A 24,250-nucleotide genomic window follows, 5' to 3' on the forward strand; every position below is an offset into this window, starting at 1 on the left:
ACACTCCAGCTTGGTAAAGGGGTCCTCTCTCAGGTGACAGCGTAAGGACTCAAGGTGGGGCTCTGCTTGAGCGAAGGCCCTTGTAAGAGGGAAGTGAGATGATAGAGGCTGTCACAGAAGCTTGGGCAGCTTGTTGGGCTCACCTGAATTTGATGTTCAAAATTGGGCCACACTGCTCTTGAATGGGACAGTGGCAGGGTAAGGGCTGTTTGTAACCATGGTGAGATGCTGCAGGAACAGACAGGGACCACAGTAGGTGGAATGGGGTTCAGAGTAGTGGCTGAGAGAATGTCCCAAAGTGTTCTCTGAGACAGCAAGCCTTCCTCTGTCTTCCATAGTATGCTTCAAATATTCAGGATAGGCTAAAGAGACAGAAGGCAGCTTCTTGAAATGATGAAGTGACCTTAGACTTAATAAAGTGGGTAAAGGTGCTTGCCACATAATCCTGAAGACCCAAGTTCAGTCTCTGGGACCTAGTGAAGAGGAAAGGTGAGAAGGGACTGTAAAGTGGTCATCTGACCTGCAGTGTGGACCATGGCATTCACCCTCATATGCACACACACACAAGGGTAATAATAATAACAATGAAACCAAACATGTTTACTGAGTGACTTTTCCCATAACATATCAGATGCACACTCCTTGGAAGTGTTCAGATCGGTGACTGTCCATCAGATGTTGTTGGTCTGAGCCTGTGGTTGCCTGAGTAGATGTTCCTGGCTGTGCAAAACCCTTGGGAGCTTAAATTCTAGATGAGAGGAAAAGTAATTGACTTAAAATTGGATGTTAAGTTCTGTTGCTTAGATGCTCTTCTCTGTTCTACCATGCTTGGTGATACCAAGAACTCTTCCCAGTGTCTGCCTAAGTGTGCGGAGTCACAGGGCTTGTTCTGGACACACCCACGCACGGTCAGTCCTCATCACATTTGCAGCTTAATTTCTTTAATTCTGTGAAAAGGGCATTGTATACAGGTCAATTCTTATCTTTTTTATTATTTGTTTGTTTATTTATTTGTTTGTTTGTTTATTGTTTCAGAATAGGGTTTCTCTTTGTATCCCTGGCTGATCTGGACTTGCTCTATAGATCAGGCTGGCCTAGAATGCACAGAAATTTGCCTGTCTCTGCCTCCCTAGGGATTAAAGGTGTGCTTCACCACTGCCTGGCAGTTCTTATCTTTAAAACAAGACTGAATCCCAACTTTGGTACCCTGTGCTTTAACATATGTAGGCTGCAAGTGTTTTTCTGCACCAGTTGCTTAGTGACAGGTACAGGACATCACACTTTAAACAGTTGTCCACATTCCATATAGGTCTACTACCTTGTTCTTCATGGCACTTCAGAGTTCTTATCCATGTACTTGATTGTCGAGTTGCTGGGGCAAAGGTGGCTTACAGTTTGAAGTCACCTAGCCCTTGACCAAGCTTGGCCAGTTTAAATCCCTGTCCCACAGGATTGACACTATTTGTTTCATAACCGTGATCTCTGTTGGAAGTAACTTCTCACTTAGTAGGTTGAAATAAAAGCTCTCATGGTTACCTTGTCTGGAAGTTGGCCTTTTTCAGTCTAGGTCTCATTAGGTAGCCCCAGAACTGTATGCAGCCCAGGATAGCCTAGAACTCTATGCAGCTCAGGATAACCTCAAGCGTGGAGATCTCCCTGCCCATTTCTGGAGTACTAAAGTTACAGTGTGAACCACCACACCTGGCTCAGTTGAACACTTTTTATTAATTAGACACTGTTTGCATTTCCTTTGCTTGTAAGTTTTCATTTACCTGGTGTTTTGTTGCATACCAGCGCCAGAATTTTCCAGGCTGAGCCAGGAGGATTGCCTTGAATTCAAAATTAGGCCAGTGTAGGTAGGCCAGAGCTACATAGCAAGCCCCTATTGTTCATTAAAATAATTTTCTTTTAGTTTCTTATTATTTAGGAATTATAGAAAAATATGCTCATTTTGATTTTCTGTCTGTTTGAAAGAAAATTCATTTTCCTGACTAGGTTAGAATTTATGCTTTAGTACTTAACAGTTATGAGGTAGATGAATGTCTCTAAAGGCAATTGCATTTTTCTATATCAGCCTATAGGGGTCTCTCTAAACCAGAGTTTTGAAACTCATGAAGCTGATTTTGTGTGTTTGTGTATATGTTCCCAAATCTCTGTGTTGCAGGGGCAGTCTCGGCGAGTTCAAGTTGAAGTGAAGTCTGTGCAGGAGTCAGGAACTTTACCACTGATGGAAGAGTGCATATTGTCAGTTGGCATTGGGTGTGTGAAAGTTAGGCCACTCCGGTCCCCTAAGATCCACGAGAATGTCCATGTAAGTTTCTGGGCCTGCTCTGTGCTTTTTAAAAGGCAACAGCAGAGCAGAATCGTTTGAGACTGCCACCCCTGCCCCACCATTGGTGTCTCCTTCAGTGCACTGTCTTGACAAGAGCCCCTGTACTAAGCTGTTACTATGCTTTGTCCTGTTGTGTGGTGAACTGAGAGTTAAAACCTCTCAGCCTGGCAAACCACCAAGCCTAGCAGTGATTAACTTCCTCCCATGGCCCACCCCCTGAAGAACCCCCACTGGCTGGTAAAGACTCTTTGCCAGCAGGTGTTTGATTTCCCCTGGAGTAGGGGGTGGTGAGCCCAGCAGGGAGAGCATTGTACTGGGTCTGAAAAGGTCAGGGGAGCCTCTCCACTCCCCCCTAGAAGCTCCAAGTCTTACCAGCTTCAACACGGGATGGCTGGTAAGGCTGGGTGGGAGGCCAAGGTGTGATGTCTCAATTAGACAAGAAGACAGGAACTGGGGGAGAACATAGTGGTTGTGGTTGGAGGCCTGATGTGGGGGTAAATAATTGTTTTGGTTCTACATAATACGTTGTTTTCTTTTAGGAGGAAGAGGAGGACATGGACAGCTACCAGGTAATTGAGCACCTGTTGGCCTCATCAAATCAGCTTGATTCAAGTACTTAATTACACAGGCCAGGATCTTTCTGCACTGCTACTTGATAATTAAACAATTCTGCTTTTCCCAAAAAGTCAAACAAAGTATCAAATGGCTGTGTATTGTAGGGGTTCATGGGCTAGGATTAGGACACCCTGTGACAAAGTCCTTTCTTAATCAGGGACACTGCATTGGCCTGTTTACAAAGCCACCTCCCAGCTACCTTGCCCGGGCTCCCCTTGAGCTGAGCCACCCATGGGCTTAGGGAATATATGGGTGTGTGCGCGCACATGCGCGTGCACATCTATTTCTGCGTCTTACATGTGTGAGACTAGGTCACCCTGAATGCCCCCTTCCTTGAGCTGTCCATTAGTTTTGGAGGTTTTGTTACCCCTGTCGTTTCTTTTCCTAATGTGCCAGATTTTGTTTGTCTCTGAAGTTGCATCTTGTTGTCATCGTTTAGAACTGCCCAGGCTCTTTGGAGCCTGATTATGTCATCTGCTGTAGTCACTCTCCTGGCTTTGCATCATCCTAATTTGATAGAAATGTCTGCTTTCCTATAAGTCACTGATTAAAAGAAAAAAAGGCAGGAGAAAAACCTCACCATATCAGCTGGGTGGAACTCAGAGTATGAACTAAGAGAATGGAGTCTTCTTTTAAACGGACATCATCCCATTCATCACTGCTTTCTGGATGTGGTATTTGAGGCCCCTGTGATTGCACTTAGAGGAGATGCACAGCATGTTTCTCCATCTTGTCCACAGGAATGTCATAGGCTATTTGGTTAAGTGTGCTGTTGAAATCCAGACACTGACATCTGCAGCATTCCTCTGAACCACCAGCCCCTAACCATGTTACTAAAGGAAGTGAGGTCAGGCTGGCGTGCCGGCAGGTGCTGACTGGTGGAGTTCAGTCTGTCAGTAACCACCCCTGTTGTCTCGCCCACTACTACCTCCCAAATATGCCCAAGGAGTAGAAGCATGTGCTGTTGGAGGTGGCTAGACACTTGAAAGCTTCTTTCTGGTAGCTCTGAGGAGTGAACATTTGAAGCTTGTTAAGTACAGTTTGTGTTTCTTGTCCAGCCAGGCAGCCTCACAGAAGATGTTGTTTCTCATGGGTGGAGTTAAGCAAGTACAAAGAGAGCAATTCCTAAAGGCCTGTCCACTCTACAGTCCACTAATGCTTCCTGCTCTGGGAGTGGTGATTTGAATTGTAGGTAGAGTCACTTGTTGGCCCTTCGTGCTGGGCTGGCCCGAAGCTCAGGTGGTAGACTGCTTGCCTTGCATTCAGTTTTCATGTCCCGATTATTCTGGGCGTGGTGACAGAAGCCTATGACAGAAGCCTGTGATCATCCAGCACTCTTAGGTGGGAACAGAGACTCATCAGGTTGACGTCATCTTTAGCTCCATAGTGAATGAGTTCCAGGCCAGTCTAGGTTTTATGAGACATTGTCTTTGAAAAAGAAAAGAAGGAAAAAAGGATAGTTGTTGCATGCTGCTTATGTCTTAGAGTTAGGAGAGTAAGGTTAATTTGGGGAGTGTCTAGTTTAAGCGTGTTGCCTGGATATTGCATTGAGTGTGGCTATTTTCTTTCAGGATAGGGATCTAGAGCGGCTCCGTAGAAAATGGCTCAATGCATTAACCAAACGTCAAGAATACTTGGATCAACAGCTGCAGAAGCTTGTCAGTAAACATGGTAGGAAGAAAAGTTAGACATTTCCCTCTCACCCCTTCCTCCCTCCCTCCCACCCTCTGCTGCATGCACATATACTCACACAGTACTCCCTGCCCTGCACTAAATCTGTCTTAACTGTGGGAACAGCAAGCAGAATTGCTAGACCTAACCCTAACTCTGCTCTTCTAGACAAAACTGAGGATGATGCTGACCGAGAGGCACAGCTCCTGGAGATGCGGCTGACGCTCACAGAGGAAAGAAATGCAGTGATGGTGCCTTCTGCTGGGAGTGGCATTCCGGGGGCCCCAGCAGAATGGTAAGGTCCTACAGTGTGTCTTCTGAAAGCCTCAGGGATGACCAGGCACCTCGCTTCCCACTTGTATTTTGCAGTGCTCTAGTTAATGAATGGATTGTTCATAATGAGAACTGAGATATTGAAAGACTGTTAAATTATTTTCATGAGTTGGATATGACTATGGCTTGAAACTTTTATTAAATAATATTGTTATTGGCCAAGGTAATTAGGATTTCTGAGAACTTAAATCAATATTTAGTACCACTGCACTTAGCATTAAAAAATAGTTAATATGTTAATTACTTGGATCATTTGTTCCCTTAAAAGAATGTTAGGTCATTATGCAGTTAGAAAACTGCATCTCAACCAGTTTTTGGTTTTGGTGCTTAAGCTGTGCTGTCAGCAAATGTTCTCTGACACTTGACTGGAATTAAAGATAGCAAAGCAAGAAGCCACAAGGATCCCTTAAGTATGCCATTTGTCAAAAAAGCAAGCTTTAGACGGCTGCTGGTGAACTGGTGAGTCTGTGAGAGTGAGCTCCTATGCCCCAGCACTGGACGGCTCCTGCAGTCAATCACGAGCCTCGTCACACTGTCTTAGAGGGACATCATTGCTCAGGCCATTCTCCCCAAGGGTACATGTGATCCTGAGGGACTGCTGTGTCTCAGATACTGTACATAACCTGTCCTTCACGTTTTAGGACCCCAGTGCCTGGGATGGAGACCCACATTCCTGTTATATTTCTTGACTTAAATGGTAAGTTAGAGGTGGCTTCCAGAGGCTTACCTTGACAACACAGTGACAGGGTAATCCTTTATACATCTAGCCAATCATGTTTCGGGGTGTACTCACCCTGATATAGGCTCAGTGCTCTGTGTGTGGTGTTCTGATGTTGGACAAGGGCTGTAAATCTCAATATCAGTCTTGCTGTGGTGTGCAACCCCCACCTTTTCTCCCATTTCTGTCCATCTCTTTCCATCCTTTGAGCCTTATGCATGCTAGACCAGTGTGCTGCCAGTGAGCTAGCTGCAGCCTAGCCCAGCAGCTCTGGCTGTGGTGCTCACATCTCCCTGTGGCTTCCTGCTTCTCTGAGGTGCTTTATTTCCCTACCCACTTAGGGGATTTGTCCACACTGATCTGTGTTCCACTTCAGTGCTCTGAAGAAAATGTCTCTCTGGAAAGGACCAACAACCAGGGATACTGTTTTCTTAGCATTATTTAATGACTTTCTCAGCCTTTTTGTGAGTTCCTGTGAACTTAACCTTACTTGCTTATTTTTCTTTTTACATAACTGTTGTTTTCCCCAGCCCCCGCACAGCCATTCCACCAGTCTCTGTCTATAGGAGGGAAAAGAGAAAATGCAAAGGTAGGTTAGGGAGCTAAAAATAAGAAGTCAGCAGTTAAGCTCCACGAAACACCTGCAGAAGTGTGTATTACCACAAACTTCCCTAAATAGAGAAGCCTGGGCATCCTCAAGTGGTTCCCTTTACTGAGTGGAAGTGTGTTCGCATGCCTGAGGGGCCCAGCATCTGTGCCCTTGAGGTCTCACGTGTGCACAGGTTAGAGAGACGTGGGGCACCCATACCGGCTGTCCATCCTGGGAGGTGAGAGCTGTTACAGAGCTGTCACAGGGCACTGTCTTCCTTGTGCTCTTGAGCCTGGGAGGCTGAGACGCTCTGGCCTGATCTCATGCTGGGCTTCCTGGGCAGCTGAAAAACAGGCCTCCAAGGGATTGGGGAGGATTGAAGTTTAGGAAGATTTCTTAGCTGTGCCTTTATTTTGTCCTCAGAATGTTTTTGTAAGCATAGGAAGTCCTGGATGTTGCCGTGACATTTTTATGTACATACATTATGCCTTCCTTCTCTGCACCCTCTCACCTATCCTTCTGTCTCTGCTGTACCCTCTTCATGAGTCCCTCTCTTCAGCCAAGCCATTCTCCCGCATTCATATCATGTAGGTAGGAAGGCAGAAGAACAGACAGATCTAGATTTGCAAATGAGAAAGAATGTAGCATTTGTGTGCTTCTCCCCCACTACTGTCTTTTTTCTCCTCTTCCTCCCTCCCGTTAGACAATTCCTGCCCCTCACCCAGGGTTTTTCCCTGTTACTTTTATACTATTACGGGGAAAAGATCTATGTCTTCTTGTGTTTGGCTTATTTCACTTAACAGGATGAGCTCTTGATCCACTCATTTTCTTGGAAATGAGAGAAAGTCATGCTTCTTTATGGCTGAATAAAGTCCATTGTGTAGATATAGCACATTAGCCGGGAATCTGCAGGGTCATCAGAGCTTTGTTCAGCATGCCACACTCTAGTGGTCTGCACAAGCACACCTCCTTTGCTTTGTAGGCACAAGCCTAAGGGATGGGCACTGGGAACTCAGGCTCGGGGCCGAGCGACCACAGGGCCCTGTGCAGTTGCCAGGTCCATTAGCCAGTCTGCACTTTTGTTAGGCTTAACTGTGAGGAATCGCTCTCGCTTTCTTCGTGTTTCTTAAGTGCACTAAAGGGTGGGGAGATTGGGCTGTGATCCCATCATTACCATTTATGAGCAGACCTCTCATAACCTCTTAGGTATCTTGGCTTCGTTTGCCTTCCATGTAAAATATGACACACGGGGAGCGGCTCGGGTAATTTCTTGAAGCACTTTCTGGCTTTTGGATCTGTGAACTATTAAATGGTTATTATCAGTGTCATGCGAGATTGCAGGGCAGAAAGCAAGTGAAGTTTGAAGTAGAATTTTAATAATAAGCGTGTTGGTTCAGCCAGTGGGGCTGGGAGGAGGGGTGTCCTTGAAAGCAGCCTGGTATTAAGTGAAAGCTGTGCTTCCAGCGGATGATTTCAGCTCTCAGGATAATCTCGATGACCCAGAAGCAGGATGGGATGCTACCCTGACTGGGGAAGAGGAGGAGGAGTTCTTTGAGCTGCAGATTGTGAAACAACACGATGGAGAGGTAAGTCAGCACACCCCTGGAGAGCAGACAAGAAGCTTAGATGTCAGCAATGAGTGGCCTCCACAGTGTAAGGGAAAACTCTATCAGTACTTAGAGTGAAGTTTGACCCTCACACCCAGTTCCTCTCTCTTCTCCCTTCCGTTTTTGGTGAGGGACCCATGTCAGTGTGGACAGTATCCACTGGTGTGGCTGTGCTCTGTTCTCAACCCTGAGTGCAAGAGAGGTGGCTGTGGATTCCTCTGAAGTACATAGCACTCCAGGCTGGAAGGATGCTGACTGTGGTATTTGCTCTGCAGTTCCTTCATAAGAATGTCTTTATTACAGGGCCTCACTGTGCAGCTCTGGCTAGCTTAGAACTGTCTAGGTAGCGGGGCGTGGTGGCGCATGCCTTTAATCCCAGCACTCGGAAGGCAGAGGCAGGCAGATTTCTGAGTTCAAGGCCAGCCTAGTCTACAAAGTGAGTTCCAGGACAGCCAGGGCTATACAGAGAAACCCTGTCTTGAAAAACAAAAAAACAAAAAACAAAATAATAACAACAACAAAAAAGAACTGTCTAGGTAGAACAGACTGGCCTCAGACTCACAGATCTACTACCTTTGCCTCCCAAGTGCCAGGATTAAAGGTATGGATCACCAAACCTGACTGAAGAGTTCTTTTTTTTATTATTATTTTTTAAAAGATTTATTTATTTACTATATGTAAGTACATTGTAGCTGTCTCAGACACTCCAGAAGAGGGCATCAGATTTCGTTATGAATGGTTGTGAGCCACCATGTGGTTGCTGGGATTTGAACTCTGGACCTTCAGAAGAGGTCAGCGCTCTTAACCACTGAGCCATCTCGCCAGCCCCTGAAGAGTTCTTTAAGAGAAGAAAAAGAAAGGCCTAGTGGTATACATCTATAGTGCTGGCATTTGGGAGGCTAAGGCATGGGGATCATGAATTCAAAATCAGCATGAGTCACATAGTGAGATCTTGTCTTAGAATAAAAAAAAAAGGAAGGCTGGAGAGATGGCACTGTGCTCTTCCAAAGGTCGTGAGTTCAATTCCTGGCAACCCCATGGTAGCTCACAACCAACTGTAATGGGATCTAGTTCCCTCTTCTGGTGTGTCTGAAGACAGCTACAGTGTACTCATATACATAAGATAAATCTTTTTTTTTTTTTTTTTTTTTTTAAAGCAAAAGAATAAATGAAGGCATTGAGGCAGACTCATGGTCTCATGGTTGAATCTGTGTGATGAGCATAATCCTGGGGCTTTATTTCCTAATTTTGAATATGCTTGACACATGATATCAGCAGTATAGTATCTGAGAAACTCAGAGGTGAGACATCTACTGTTGGGCATTAGCCCTGTTCCCCTTGTTCACACGGTGCCCTGCCTTAGCCCTGAGCCTGTTTGTGTTAGATGTGACAAGACAGGCTTGGGATCAGTATATGTAAAAGTAGACTATGGGGCCATGACAGCTACTGCAGTTTGCAATTGTGGACTGAGAACATGGACAAAACCAAATCAGGTACCATCCTGTCGATTGCCTGGATGTGACACTTACCTACAGTTTACTTGAAAGTGACGGGGCACAGGCTAAAATAGACAATGTTTTCAGTGGGTGGCCAAGGAACAGTACACGAAGTCCACTGAAGCTTTTTAAGCTTTCTTGATGTTTAAACATTTTTTAAAAACAAATAATTTTTTTTTTTTTTTTTTTGTTTTTTTGAGACGGGGTTTCTCTGTATAGCCCTGGCTGTCCTGGAACTCACTTTGTAGACCAGGCTGGCCTCGAACTCAGAAATCCGCCTGCCTCTGCCTCCCGAGTACTGGGATTAAAGGCGTGTGCCACCACCGCCCGGCTTTTTTTTTTTTTTTTTTTTTTTGGTTAAAAACAAATAATTTAACAGCAAGTAGGCTAATAAAGTAGTGTCTCGGCTCCTGTTTGGTTGCTGTAAAGAGACATGCCCAAGGTAGCTTATAACAGAGAACACTTAATGGAGAGCTTACCTACGGTTTTGGAGGATTAGCCCATGATCATCACGGAGGGGAGTGTGGCAGTAGGCAGACAGGCATGGCGCTGGAACAGGAGCTGAGAGCTTACATCCTGATGCATGATGGGATGGGGAGAGGGAGACAGGGAGAAGGAGACAGGGAAAGAGGACGAACTAACAGCAGAAACTGGGCCCGGTAGGGCTTTTGAAACCTTAGAACCCACCTCTAGTGTCACCTGTCCAACAAGGCCACACCTCCTGATCCTTTCTAAACAGTTCACTAACTAGAAGCCAAGTACTCAAATAGATGAGCCTGTAGGGACCATCCCAGTGTATGAGCACATAAGTACCAGCACAGGTACCATGCCAAATACCTCCCATGACAGTAACACTCGTTCACATCCTGGCACCACATCAGGGCAGTTCTCGAAAGGGACCCTTCACATGGAGAAGAAAGTGAAGTGCTGCCTTACCTTCTCTGCAGGTGAAGGCAGAGGCCTCCTGGGACTCTGCAGTGCACAGCTGTCCTCAGCTCAGTAAGGGCACACCTGCTGACGAGCGAGTGTTCCTCATCCTGCGCGTGACCGTCCAGCTCAGCCATCCTGCCGACATGCAGCTGGTCCTACGCAAGAGGATTTGTGTCCATGTTCATGGGCGCCAGGTGAGGCTGACTGGGCCACTCATACTAGAAAGTTCTTTCCATGGAACCCTGAGCCTCTCCTTCCCAGGTGCCTGTCACTGTCCTTTATCATGCTGTCAGTGTGTAAACACACATGTTCTCACAGGACCGAGGAGGTGGAGTCCCAAAGGAGCCCTGCCATAGGGAAGTCCAGTGGCTTTGCTCCTTTGTGCTCTTCTGAAGCAAGCAGCTTGAGGAGGTTCCCTGGTGGCTCAGTTGTGGTATCTGTTGTTAGCCTGGAGTACTAACAACATTGTTGTCTTAGTCAGGGTTTCTATTCCTGCACCAACATCATGACAAAGAAGCAGTTGGGGAGGAAAGGTTTTATTCAGCTTACACTTTTCACACTGCTGTTCATCACCAAAGGAAGTCAGAACTGGAACTCAAGCAGGTCAGGAAGCAGGAGCTGAGGCAGAGGCCATGCAGGGATGTTCCTTACTGGATTGCTTCCCCTGGCTTGCTCAGCCTGCTCTCTTATAGAACCAAGACTACCAGCCCAGAGATAGCACCACCCACAAGGGCACCTCCCTCCTTGATCACTAATTGAGAAAATGCCTTTCAGCTGGATTTCATGGAGGCATTTCCCAACTAAAGCTCCTTTCTCTGTGATAACTCCAGCTGTGTCAAGTTGACACAAAACTAGCCAGTACAACTGTCTTTTCTAGAAGCCTTTGATTCTCAGTGTGACTTTGGTTATAAAACATTGAATAGGCAATAGTCTGGGTCTTTATGTTTTTATTTTTAATTCTTTAGTACATCTGTATTTTATTTTGTTGTTGATTTTATATACACATATATAAACATATATATATGTATACATTTATATACATAATGTATATTGCATATACATTTATATTTATATATACATATGTGTGTGTATATATGTATGTGTTTGTATATATGTATGTGTGTGTATATATGTATGCGCGTGTATATATATACATACATGTATTATATAAATTTCTTCTTCTTTCTCCTCTTTTCTTCTTTTCTTCTCCCTGAAACAAGGTTCTCTTATAGCTTTCTATGTCCTGGAACTCACTCTGTAGTACCAGTCTGCCCTTGAACTCAGAGACCCGCCTGCCTCCACTCCAGTGCTGGGACTAAGGTGTGCACCACCACTGCCCTCCTCCATGTGGGTCTTCAAAGAGGCAAAGCCCATTTGCATTTCAAAGTACCTGAGTGGGCCACCTTCTATTGTGTGGTGTGCTGGCTGGGATAGCATCCTGCCAACAGAGCTGTGAGGAAAGCCTTGCAAAGGAGGCCAACTCTGAGCTGGCCCTTTATCCAGGGCGGGGCAGGCAGGAGAATAGGTGGCTGTGCCCTACTGAAGAGGTAGTCAGGGAGGAACCCTGACAGATGGAGTGTTCTAGAAATTGTCTAATTATGTTTAAACATTGTGTTATTGGGTTTATAAATGTGAAGATTTGGAAGGTGGGTTCTGGGGCTCCTCATTTACTCTGTCACCTCCTTTTTGTGGGACATTTAAACATACAGACACAGATGGAAATAAATCTCATTTGAAAGAACACAGTCATGGTTGACAGACTTCAAGATGTAATCTCCATCCTTAAAAATTAATCTTTAGTTCTAAATCCCACATTGATACAATCTCTGAAACAAAGACTGGTGTAATGCTGTTAAAATCACAGCTCCTTAGCTCTTCAGTCCAACATCAATAACATTGAGGTCAGGGGTTAGCTGTAGAGTATTTGTGTGTCTCCTATTCACTCCTCCTGTGCCCCTCTTCTGGGAAGTCTGAAGGGATGGAGAGAGGCCTGCTGCACGGGGGAGCTTCATGAAGAGTGTTTCCATCTGCGTCAGCTGTCCTGGCCACCTGACCACAGCATTCCCAGCAGAGATGGCAGAGTGTGGAGGAACCAACCATTTCTCTTCTTTTATTTTTGAGTAGGAAAAACATGTTATTCCATTTCTTCCCATTTGGAGTGATTTGATGGAAGTATTTAAGCCATGCCACTTCCCCGAGTCTCAGATACTTCATTCCTTTAAATTGCTTCTTCATATAGGACAGTAACAAACATGTGGCGGACACATCATTAGTTCATGCAGATAGTAAACACCATCAGGTGGCACTGCCTTCTACCACCCATGAGAAGCCATGGCTATCCCTGGACCATTTGCCTTGTGGTTTGAGTGCTACAAGGCATGGTTGAGGCCCTGAAGGGATGAAGGAAGTGGATGACCTCTTTCCATGCTGAGAGGCTCTGTCTGAGAGTTGGGGGTGGAGGGCTTGTGTTGGAGGAGGGTCAGAGGTTAACCTCAGGTATCAGTCCTCAGGTGTTCTGAGAGACTCTTTTAAAAATTAGTTAACAATCACCAAATGTGAAATAAGTCATTATTAGATAGGATTATAAAATTACGTGTTTTTAGCACCAGCTGATTTTCAGTTTTCCTTTGGGTTTTTGCATGCTTCTGCCTCACCTTTTGCCTCATGTCTGTTCAGTGTTCTCTCTCCTTATCTTTATTCAATTGTATTCCGCCCTCATGGCTGCTCTCTTCAACCTCTGCAGAATGTTCAATCTTCGCAGCTTCTCTAAATGAGTCATCTATGCATTAATTCAACAGTTCAATTTCTAACTGTGCAAAGAGCGCAGTCAGCATAAACAATGACCAGGCACTCTTAAATCATCCTTCATAACGATCCTGCTTTGGTCAAGAATTTAATGCCTCAACTTGTCAATATTCATGGTCCCAGACGTCTATCGTGCTGGAGGAGGAAAGTGTAAGCGTCACCAGTCCTTGCTTCCATCTTCCTTAGAAGGTCATCTGGTTGTATCTTCTGTCTCCTGAGTTTATTCAGATGCTTGGAGGCAGCTTCCAGATCCCAGGTCTCAATTCTGCCTAATCAGGTGCAGGACCCAAGGCACATTATAGGTGCATGCCAGTCCATTGGGGCTGTGCTTAAGAGAAGGAGCTGTGCCCGGTGCTCGGGATCTCACACACTTGTGGCAGATGCCTGCTCTTATCTGAGCTCTGAGAGAACAGTGCCCTTTTTTGCTCTTTGTTACAGAAAACAAAGCTAGCAAGTTTGGAAATAATGGTCTATATTTTATTTTTCTCTAGGGCTTTGCTCAAAGTCTCCTCAAAAAGATGTCTCACCGGAGCTCTATTCCTGGCTGTGGAGTGACCTTTGAAATCGTCTCCAATATTCCAGAGGTATTCTGGGAAGTTTGAACTGGAAATAAACATGTAATGCTAACTCCTCAAAACAGTCACCCACCCAAGAAATACCATAGTCAATGAAACGGGCTGGGGGATGCTGAGCAGGTGGAGGGAGGGGCTTGCTGCCAAGCCTATCACCCGAGTCTGTGCCGTCCCTGGAATCCACATGGTTGAAGGAAATAACCCACCTGTGCAAGTTTCCTCTGACTTTCACACAAGTGCAGTGGCACTTACACGCTCCCTACTACAAACAAACAAACAAACAAACAAATTAATGTAAAACCCCAAACCATCTACTGAGAAAAATGTATACAAGTTTTGATGAGTCCTCTACTGTAAACTTTTAGTACAATGTATCTGTGGCCTTAAAAGTTGAAATTTTAGTATTTTGTTTAAAGAACTCTCTTGTTTTAAAAAAGTTGTTTATTTATTGAGTAAATGTGTGAGAGAGGGTATGTGAGCAAGGTGAGGAGAGGGAAGAGTACCATGGCATGCAACAGAGGACACCTTTTTTGAGGAGTTGGCTCTCTCCTTCTAGAATCTTCCTCTGTCACTGACCATTGAGCTTCTAGCAGGTTCTCCTGTGTTTGTTCCCATTTTGCCTTATGAGTCCCAGACTCACCTATGTGTGTCTCTGCATCCAGCCTCCTGCAAGGGGTCCAGGGATCAGAGTCAGCTAACATGCTTGGGCTGCAGGTGCTGCTACCCACTGAGTGAGCCATATTTCTAGCCAAGAATTCCAATTTGAAAAGCAATTCAATGGCTTCTTATTTTGAAACACAACAGGCAATAGCAATATGGTGTTAGTCACAAAAACAGTCCAGTGTAGAGATTTATGTCTGATGCAGAACCAGACTGAAGTCCAGTCTCTGTCTCTTGTTATCAAGTGAATCTGCATACTTTACTCTAAACCAGAGAATGATGTTCAGACACAGGGACTAGAGACTTGGGGCCTCCCCACAGGTTGTCAGTACTGCCTTGTAGTCTTCATTCCAGGTGGTAGAATTTGTGGATTGATTTTGCTGAGTGTTTGGATAGTTAGGTAGACAATAACTCCTTTTTTTTTTTTTTTTTTGAAACAGGGTTTCTCTGTGTAGCCCTGGCTGTCCTGGAACTTACTCTGTAGACCAGGCTGGCCTCAAACTCATAGAAATCCAACTGCCTCTGCCTTCTAAGTCCCGGGATTAAAGGAATACGCCACCACTGCCCAGGCAATCCCTGCTTTAATAGTCTGTAAAGGAAGCAAGAAATTGATGTCACCTAGGTTTTGTTTTTAAGTTTTGTACTGTTCCAGGGAGTCCACCAGAGATGACCATTCAGACAGTTTATAAAGTACTCATCCAGCTGACTGGGACTACATCCAGGTACTCAGGAACCTAGGTGCAACCCAGAGGGTTTGGAGGGCTTTTAAAGCCAAAACCATGTGTTGGCATCTTGCCTTGAAGCTTCAGGGGTACTTTGCAGAAGCAAGCAGTTTAACAAAAGTTAGGTTAGGTTAGTTGTAGGGGGTTCCCGCACAAACAGAGTAAGATAAGTTAGCTAGGACATCCCGACCTTTGGTTACTAGACTGGAATTGGGTAATTTTCCATGGGATTCTGCATCAAGGAGATCCATTTCTAGTTAAACTTGAAATGACCTCAGCAAGAATACAAGATGGAGGAATCTTTGCGTTGTCTTGCCTTATTACATTATATTGCAAAACTCTTATCTTCAAAAGTGTCCAATGGTAACTTCTTCTTTCCTGGGTTTTTAAAGTTGGTCTTACATATTAAACATTAACTATTTAAGTATTTAATTTGAATTAAAGCCTCTTCACCATTTGAGAATTAGGCTGTTGCCAGGTTTGAGTATGTGTCTATAATTGTAGACCTGGAAGACTGAGGTAGGAGGATCGTGTGTGAGGCTAGTCTGAATTACTTAGTGAGACCCTATCATAAACAAGCTCCTGCCCAAGCCCAAAGCCAAGGGCTGAGTGTAACTGATAGCACCTTGTATAGCCTGTGCAGGGCCCTCCATGCATTCTCAGCCACCCCAGGCAGTCAGCAAGGAAGCTGTTTGCAGCCGTGACTAATTACGAGACCTTGGACTAGAAAAGCTGACTCTGTGCTTCATTCATTGTTCTTTCTAAGAGTTAAAAGGGAAGGACTGTAGGGGAATCAGCTTAAGACTATGCACCCTTGTGTGACTGGCTGGCTGGTAATTAGCTAGGTTTCCAGAGTTAGCAAATATTGTTTCTTCATCCTCTCCTGACCCATAAGTTGTCCATTTATGAGAATGGGCAGCTCAGTTAGTAGAACAGGGTGGGGATTCACCTCTGTTCTCCAGAGCCTTTGGCCACTGCTGCTGCCCAGGGAGGACTCAGGCAGTGTTAGAAGCTCAGCATTCTGAGCATCGGGCTGCCCGACAGCAGCTAGCCTTGCCGGCGTCCACTCCCTTCTCCACACTGCATCGGCATCTCATGTGGATATTGGGGATGTTAGGTCTCCACTTTGTCTGGTGGGTTGACCCAGCTCACAGGGGTGGCACCATCTTGCCCTGCTGTCACAGTGGTACTTCTAACATTTCTGTAGGTGGATTTCCACATCACCTGCAGAATCCTTTCCAGGTGGTAATTAGTAGTGAGTGTTTGTGAAATGGGTACAACTGTGTTGAGTGTTTGTGAAATGGGTACAACTGTGTTGAGTGTTTGTGAAAGCTGCCGTTGAACCTGCTTTCCAGGTTAAGCTGCTACCTAATGATGGGTTATGATTTCTGGGAGAGAGTGCATTTTGGGTTCTAAAAGCTGATTTTAAAATGGAACTTGGGGTTCCATTGAAATTTGTCAATTCAGAGACCTGTGTATGTGTGTGTATGTGTGTGACTGTGCATGTATCAATATGCTTGAGCATGTACCTGTGTGAGCATGTGTGTTTACATCTGTAATGATGTCTTCAATGTAGTTTTAACATGCATCCTTTAGTTCAGGATGAGTGTGTGTGTGTGTGTGTGTGTGTGTGTGTGTGCGCGCGCGCCTGTGTGTAAAGCATCTGTAACACTCCCTATTTCAGCCTTTTGTTTTTTTTCTGTGCATCATTTTGTTCTTCAGGATGCCCAGGGAGTGGAGGAGCGAGAGGCACTGGCAAGGATGGCAGCTAATGTGGAAAACCCAGCGTCTGCTGACTCTGAGGCCTATATTGAGAAGTACTTGAGGAGTGTGCTGGCTGTGGAAAACCTCCTGACTTTAGATCGCCTGCGTCAGGTGAGCGGTCAACAGTGCTGTGGTGGAGTCCCATCTGACCTCTATACTTGACTTTCTGGGGTCTGGTTTGAAGAGTTTACTCTCACAAAAACCACTGAGTGCAATGGGGTCATTCTGTTTTGTCAAGTCATGGCTGGTATTTAGAATGTAGCAAACCTTGAACCGTGTATGCTGGAGTGCATCTCTCATGTGGACCTCTCCTTGGTGTTTTCCAATTCCCAGGAAGTGGCCGTGAAGGAGCAGCTGACGGGGAAGGGGAAGCTGAGCCGAAGGAGTATCAGCTCTCCCAGCATGAACAGAGTGAGTCTCTCCTGCTGCTGCTCTAGAATGGTGTCTGCTCCCTCCTTCCTGACTACTCGTCGGGATGCCTTTCTTTCTGCCTCCTCTTGTCACGGCTGTGCCTGCTGTTAGACCCAGGATGCTTGCTTGAGTGTCACGGGCACACATTGCTTATTTGTCGTCACCACCTGCCCTGTACAGGATGGAAGGTCACAAATGTATGTGGATCTTAAACCCCAGCTTTGCTGTCCAGAGCAAGGAAATCATTTTCTGGGTTTTAATTATTTTTAAATTAGGAAGTTTGGTATATGTTTGCAGACCAATCACTTTGCAGGCCATTTAGGGTAGTATAAACGAGTAAAACAGGTTATATGCATTTTATATAACTGTGGCTAAGATAGGTTGATTTATATTATAGTTTATGTGCATATTGAACACGGAGATAATTATTGACAAAAAGTGAGCCAGCAGCTCTTTATTTATATCTGCTCCTTATTTCTGTGAAGATGTGTGTATGGAGAGTCGGTGCGCTTTTGCCCTCAGCTGCTCTGCTCAAACCTGTAAGTGTGAATGACAGGCAGGGCAGGTTTCCCTCTGGAGAGCCTGTGGGTGCAGAGGTACAGGAGGCAAAATTGTCTGCCCACCGAAGACCTGAAGTGCGGGGCCACTCTCGGGCATGTAGAAATGCCACTAGTTCCAGGTCCCTTCAGAAAGTTACTAACATACTGGCAAATGCAGAGATTTGGTATCTGGGGTACTATAATTTGCCTAAGGCCACCTTAGACAGGTCAGGGTCACTGAGAAGGGGCATGGAGTTTGTGATTAATCATTAAGAAGACTTTACTCCGAGGGAGTAAAACTTAATGCTCTGGGGTGGGGGAAAAAGTCTCCAGGGCTGGAGAAAAAGGTGGAAAATATCACAGACACACAAACACACACACGTTTATACATACACTCACGTACACTCTCACACTCTTTTATTTGGTGGATAAAGCAACTCCTACTGCTTATATCCCCCAGCAGAATCGCTCAAGCAGTGCAAAAATTACAATGTGGCTGTATTCTATTTTTCTTTAAGTGAATGATTACAATGAGTAAAAAAATTGTATGTTCCCTAATGCCTTTACATGATTAAATGTTTCGCGTAATACAGATAAAAAACCAAATTATTCCCAGGAATCCACATACAGTCGTATCTAAGCAACTTGTTATAGATTAACAAAATGTAAGCAAGCAAGATATTTCTTTCTTGGCCAGTTTCTCTTACTGGCAGGCTGCAGTTTGTAGTTACAGAGAAGGGATCAATTGTTTCATTATTTATCTTAAAAAACAATCATAAAAATTTTTTAAAAGAATCACAAATCTAAATTTTTATGTAAAAAGCCAGTCAGTCATTCCTGGTTTCAGTCATCAGGGTACACACCTACCAGCTAACAAGTTTTTATCAAATCACATCAGGAAGCCGAGGGCAAAAAATGGGTACAAGAGAATAATCATCGCCTTGATCACCAGACCAGGCTCGGCAAGAAAGGCATGCCATCTAGTGTTAGCTGGGCTGCCATTGTTCTTGTTCCCTGACCTCAACTATTGAGGGTGTGACTTTCTGAACTTTAAATTGTCCCCCAAGATTTTCTGCATCAAAGCCACTAGCAAACACATCTTAACCTAACTTCTCTAACAGTCTGCATCTCCAGATTCCTTCTAGGGGTGGTGGACAGCACTAACAAGCTCCACCTCTAAGTTCTTTCCGGGGGTGGTGGCGAATCATTAATCTGTGCAGCAGCAATGCTGGAAAAAGATCAATCACTATTATTGTAAGGACCAACAACACTGCCCAGGAGGGGCTGGAAACCCCCTTAGAGTTTTCATACAGCTCACTGATTAGGAGGGGTGTGATGACAGGGTGGAGGGCAACAAGCAGAGCGAAAGAAACTCCAACAGCCTGAAGTCCTCAGGACACATAGTCCTCAGAGCTCTGCCTCTCCACAGCACACCCATCGTGGTTGGTTGTACTGGCCGGTGGGCCTCATTCCATGAGTCCTAAAGCTGTTTGCTGTTTCTCTCACACGAGCCTCAACAGTAATCTAAGTAGTTTATTCTTAGATAAAAGGCTCAGGCCATGGCAGGATCCAGTGACATTAAAGGAGTGAAATGTTTTCTGTTCAGGCCCAGTGAGGTGTCACCCCAGTGTTTAGTGGACATGAAAGCCTAGGGAAACTACCCATGGAAAGTTGCTGGAAACTGCTCAGTGGTTTTCATATCCCAGAGACTCACTGGTCTGCAGTATTGGTCTTGGTTATGATTTTGTCTCACTGTGTCTCTCTGACTGGGAAACAGGATAACCTCAGACTCACTGTGATCCTCCTGCCTCTGCCTACTAAATGCTGAGATTAGAGGCACAGGCACTCAGGCCCTGTTTGATTTGAGTTTTCAAAGCAGGTTCTTTCTTGATGCTTTCATGCTTTTACATTAATCTCTTTTATCTCTTCCCAGTTGTCAGGAAGCCGGCATGAGCTTAGCCCATCCCACAGTCTAGGCAGCAACAAGGTGAGTTGGCACTTAGGCTCCTTGCCTCTTTCATCTTCTCAAACCTATGTACTTGTGTATGTCTGATCCCTTCATACACATCTTGGCTTTGCAACATTTATTGGACAGAGTTCCACATTGGTTTTTCTGATCCTGCCGTTGAGATCCACTAACACCCTATATTAGAATTAAAAAGTTAGGTTTTGTTTGGAGCTAAGACGAAAGGATGGACCATCCAGAGACTGTCCCACCCAGGGGTCCATCCCATAATCAGCCACCAAACGTAGACACTATTGCATATGCCAGCAAGATTTTGCTGAAAGGACCCTGATATAGCTGTCTCCTGTGAGGCTTTCCCAGTGCCTGGCAAATACAGAAGTGGATGCTCACAGTCATCTATAGGATGGAACACAGGGCTCCCAGTGTAGGAGCTAGAGAAAGTACCCAAGAGCTGAAGGGGTCTGCAACCCTATAGGTGGAACAATAATATGAACTAATCAGTACCCCCAGAGCTCGTGTCTCTAGCTGCATATGTAGCAGAAGATGGCCTAGTTGGCCATCATTGGGAAGAGAGGCCCCTTGGTCTAGCAAATTCTATATGCACCAGTACAGGGGAAAGCCAGGGCCAAGAAGTGGGATTAAGTGGGTAGGGGAGCAGGGCAGGGGGAGGGTATAGGGGACTTTTGGGATGGCATTTGAAATGTAAATGAAGAAAATATCTAATAAAAAGAATTTAAAAAAAAGTTATGTTTTGCTAAAAATTATCTTTCTGCTTACAATATTCCATTTACTTATGAAGAAGAAATTTCAAATTGAATTTATAATAGGAAAGCTATGATATGATATAAAACTTACAAGAAATTAAAATATTTATAATTATTATTATCTATTAGAAAAAAAAGAAAACATGTAAATGCCAGTAACAGCTTTATGCAAACAGAAATGTACTATTGTTTGCTTAAAAAGGTCAGCACTTCTTGTAGCTGCCTGATCTGGGTGTTAGCCCTCACAGTTTGTTTTTGTCACTCTGAGGTGCCTGGCTAAGTGTTGGTGCTGTGCTGACAGGATGACCCTAGAGTACATAGGAGTCTGCATTGTCATAATGGCAGTGTGTTGTGGGGGAGTTGTTCAGAATGACTCAGGGGTATGTAGGGAAATAGAGATTGGCTGATTGATGATAATTGTTAAGGCCAAGTAGTGTTCATGAGGCTATTTCTTTTTTTTTTTTTTATTAGAATTAATTTTTTTATTAGGTATTTTCCTCATTTACATTTCCAATGCTATCCAAAAAGTCCCCAATACACTCCCCCCCACACTCCCCTACCCACCCACTCCCACTTTTTGGCCCCGGCGTTCCCCTGTACTGGGGCATATAAAGTTTGCAAGTCCAATGGGCCTCTCTTTCCAGTGATGGACGACTAGGCCATCATTTGATACATATGCAGCTAGAGTCAAGAGCTCTGGGGTACTGGTTAGTTAATAATGTTGTTCCACCTATAGGGTTGCAGAACCCTTCAGCTCCTTGGGTCCTTTCTCTAGCTCCTCCATTGGGGGCCCTGTGTTCCATCCAATAGCTGACTGTGAACATCCACTTCTGTGTTTGCTAGGCCCCAGCATTGTCTCACAAGAGACAGCTATATCTGGGTCCTTTCAGCAAAATCTTGCTAGTGTATGCAATGGTGTCAGCGTTTGGAAGCTGATTATGGGATGGATCCCTGGATATGGCAGTCTTTAGATGGTCCATCCTTTCGTCACAGCTCCAAACTTTATCTCTGTAACTCTTTCCATGGGTGTTTTGTTCCCAATTCTAAGAAGGGGCACAGTGTCCACACTTTGGTCTTCGTTCTTCTTGAGTTTCATGCGTTTAACAAATTGTATCTTATATCTTGGGTATCCTAAGTTTTGGGCTAATATCCACTTATCAGTGAGTACATATTGTATGAGTTCCTTTGTGATTGTGTTACCTCACTCAGGATGATGCCCTCCAGGTCCATCCATTTGCCTAGGAATTTCATAAATTCATTCCTTTTAATAGCTGAGTAGTACTCCATTGTGTAAATGTACCACATTTTCTGTATCCATTCCTCTGTTGAGGGGCATCTGGGTTCTTTCCAGCTTCTGGCTATTATAATAGGGCTGCTATGAACATAGTGGAGCATGTGTCCTTCTTACCGGTTGGGACATCTTCTGGATATATGCCCAGGAGAGGTATTGCTGGATCCTCTGGTAGTACTATGTCCAGTTTTCTGAGGAACCGCCAAACTGATTTCCAGAGTGGTTGTACAAGCTTGCAATCCCACCAACAATGGAGGAGTGTTCCTCTTTCTCCACATCATGAGGCTATTTCTATTCTTGCTAATTATTCTGTATTTGTGTTTGACAGAAAGGAGGCAGATAGATCATGTTGGAACTTGGATAGCATTTAGGGTTGCTTGGGATGGTACTGGGTGACTGCACCTTTCCAGGCCATTTCTGCTGAGCACTGGGAGAGATGAGACTGAGTCTCTTGCAGCCTGTGTTTGCTGTCTTACTTGAGTTGGAGGAATATCACATGTTTTTGTTGCTGGCCTGGCAGCTTCTCTCTTGGGGTTTCTGAATAACTTGGAGAAAATGTTGCTGTTGTTTCCAGTTGCTTGTGGGATGGTTCTGTCTTGGTGACTTGGTCTTTTTGGTCTTTCCTATAGGCTACAGAGAGTTGGGGCTTGGTACAGTTTACAGTGCTCAGACTTTGACACCTACCCCCTCCTCCATTCCTCCCCCTCCCCCACACCTGTCCCCAATGCTGTGGCTTTAGATAGCCTGATTTTCATGGTTGTCAGTTCTACCATGGAGACATCTTTGCATCCTCCTATCAATCTGGCTGTAAGCAGCCTGTGAGTACCACCTTAGGCTGCTGCTTTTGCCCCTGGGCCAAGAGGAGACCTGCTCTGTCACAGATGCCTGTGGTAGGTCAGGCAGATGGCAGCAGACAAGAGTATTAACAGACCACGTGAATGGAAAAAAGACCACAAAATAGCTCCCCATTTTCCTGTGTGGGGGCCTAAAGCAAAGCACTATAAAAGATGATCAGCACATGAATGTTTCATGTCATGTCTCTCCCCAGTGAGAAAAGAATCCTGTTTCCCTCAGAATCATCCCTGTAGCCTGTTAAGGACATTGCCTGTGTCATTTTAAATGCATAAAATGGGTTATGAACATTTATAGGAGAGTTCTTAAGATGGACAATGTTTAAAAGGTCAGAGGACCTGTCAGACTCTTAACCACAGCTGTGCTTACAGTGACTTGGCACAGGTACTAGGGTATTACAGGGTAATCCTGATGGTGGCAGAGGAAACCAACTGCACACTATGCTATAACCACAGTACTACTACACACATGCACATGCACACATACAGGCACTTGGGCAGAATGCTCCATCTTGATTTCTCTACAAGGAAGTAATTAATGGTCAGGGAGTTAGTCCTACAGATTTCAACCCAGATTTGATGCTAAAAGTGCTAGAAAATATATTTTGAATTCATCAAAAATTATCCTCATGTTAGTTATGTCTATCTTGCAGGCATTCATGGGGTCAGTTCTAGTTTTCTCTTACTCTGTTTGCTGCTCTCAGTTCTGCTACAGATAATGTTGTTGGTTATGCTGTAGGCTAGAGTGTGCAGTGTTTTATCCCAGACATCACAGGCTAGCCAGAGTACTATGGTTTGTCAAAGAGTCCATGAGCCAGCCCCAGTCTCCCTTCCCCTGTTGTGCTCTCTTGTCATGAGAATAGATTTCATTCTTGGGAGCAGGTGGCATTAAGGAGGTGTAAAAAGGCAAGAGCGGGAAAGGCTGACTGAACTGGGGTTGATGGGCTATGAGAACTTGTTGGCTTCAGTTAGCAGAATGTATGTGTGTGCTCATGCTCGCTCATGTGCTTGTGTCTGTGTGCGCATGCACACACACACTTATTTATTACTCCTAATTTATTCTTCCCATGTTAAAATCAGAATTGCTTCACCAAAATTAAGTTGGTAAAGTAATTAAAGAGCTTGATTATTGCCATTCTCTTAGAGGCTAAAGGAAATCCTCACAAAAAGTCTTCCAATTAAAATTATAAGATGTGACCATATTGAAGTGCTGTTTTGACTTACAGTTATGGGATGCTTTGCCTCTGTTTCAGAGGCACTTTTAATAGATGCAATGAAAACAGATTCTTTATGACTGTCTACTTGTGGGTATCCCATGCAGAATTAATTTCAGCTTGTTGCTGGCCTTGGCACTGCAAAGCTGGCGATGTATTGAGACCTGTAATACAAGGACAGCTGTCAACAAGTCTGTTTTCATACCTAAAGCCACTTTAGAGATGGCATTTGTATTAAGTTAGTAAAGTAGTGCTGTTGTCCTCTGAAGTGGTTTTGTTGTGGGATGCTTTTTAGGACCTCATGCATGCCAGGGAAGGGCTCTACAACTGAGGTATGTTCCCAGCCTTCCTCAGAAACTCTTGGCAGAGTTCAAGTCAGCTGGTGTCTTGAGCAGGGTGG

The 24,250-nt window shown here is 44.7% G+C and overlaps 1 protein-coding gene across 3 annotated transcripts in view; it reads left to right on the plus strand.

Annotated features, from left to right (window-relative positions):
* Kif13b (kinesin family member 13B) overlaps positions 1-24,250 on the plus strand; it is a 159,051-nt gene that overhangs the window by 110,370 nt on the left and 24,431 nt on the right. For all 3 annotated transcript variants that reach the window (XM_021181269.2, XM_021181270.2, XM_029469046.2), the window contains exons 25-35: positions 2,165-2,311; positions 2,872-2,901; positions 4,519-4,618; positions 4,787-4,913; positions 5,593-5,648; positions 7,723-7,844; positions 10,309-10,485; positions 13,588-13,680; positions 16,773-16,925; positions 17,148-17,225; positions 19,698-19,751. In XM_021181269.2, coding sequence (XP_021036928.1) covers positions 2,165-2,311; positions 2,872-2,901; positions 4,519-4,618; positions 4,787-4,913; positions 5,593-5,648; positions 7,723-7,844; positions 10,309-10,485; positions 13,588-13,680; positions 16,773-16,925; positions 17,148-17,225; positions 19,698-19,751 — 1,137 coding nt within the window. The remainder of the gene's footprint in view (positions 1-2,164; positions 2,312-2,871; positions 2,902-4,518; positions 4,619-4,786; positions 4,914-5,592; positions 5,649-7,722; positions 7,845-10,308; positions 10,486-13,587; positions 13,681-16,772; positions 16,926-17,147; positions 17,226-19,697; positions 19,752-24,250) is intronic.

Source organism: Mus caroli, unplaced genomic scaffold (genome assembly GCF_978045245.1).
Source record: "Mus caroli unplaced genomic scaffold, Mus_caroli_1 scaffold_12, whole genome shotgun sequence".
Classification (NCBI taxonomy): Eukaryota; Metazoa; Chordata; class Mammalia; order Rodentia; family Muridae; genus Mus; species Mus caroli.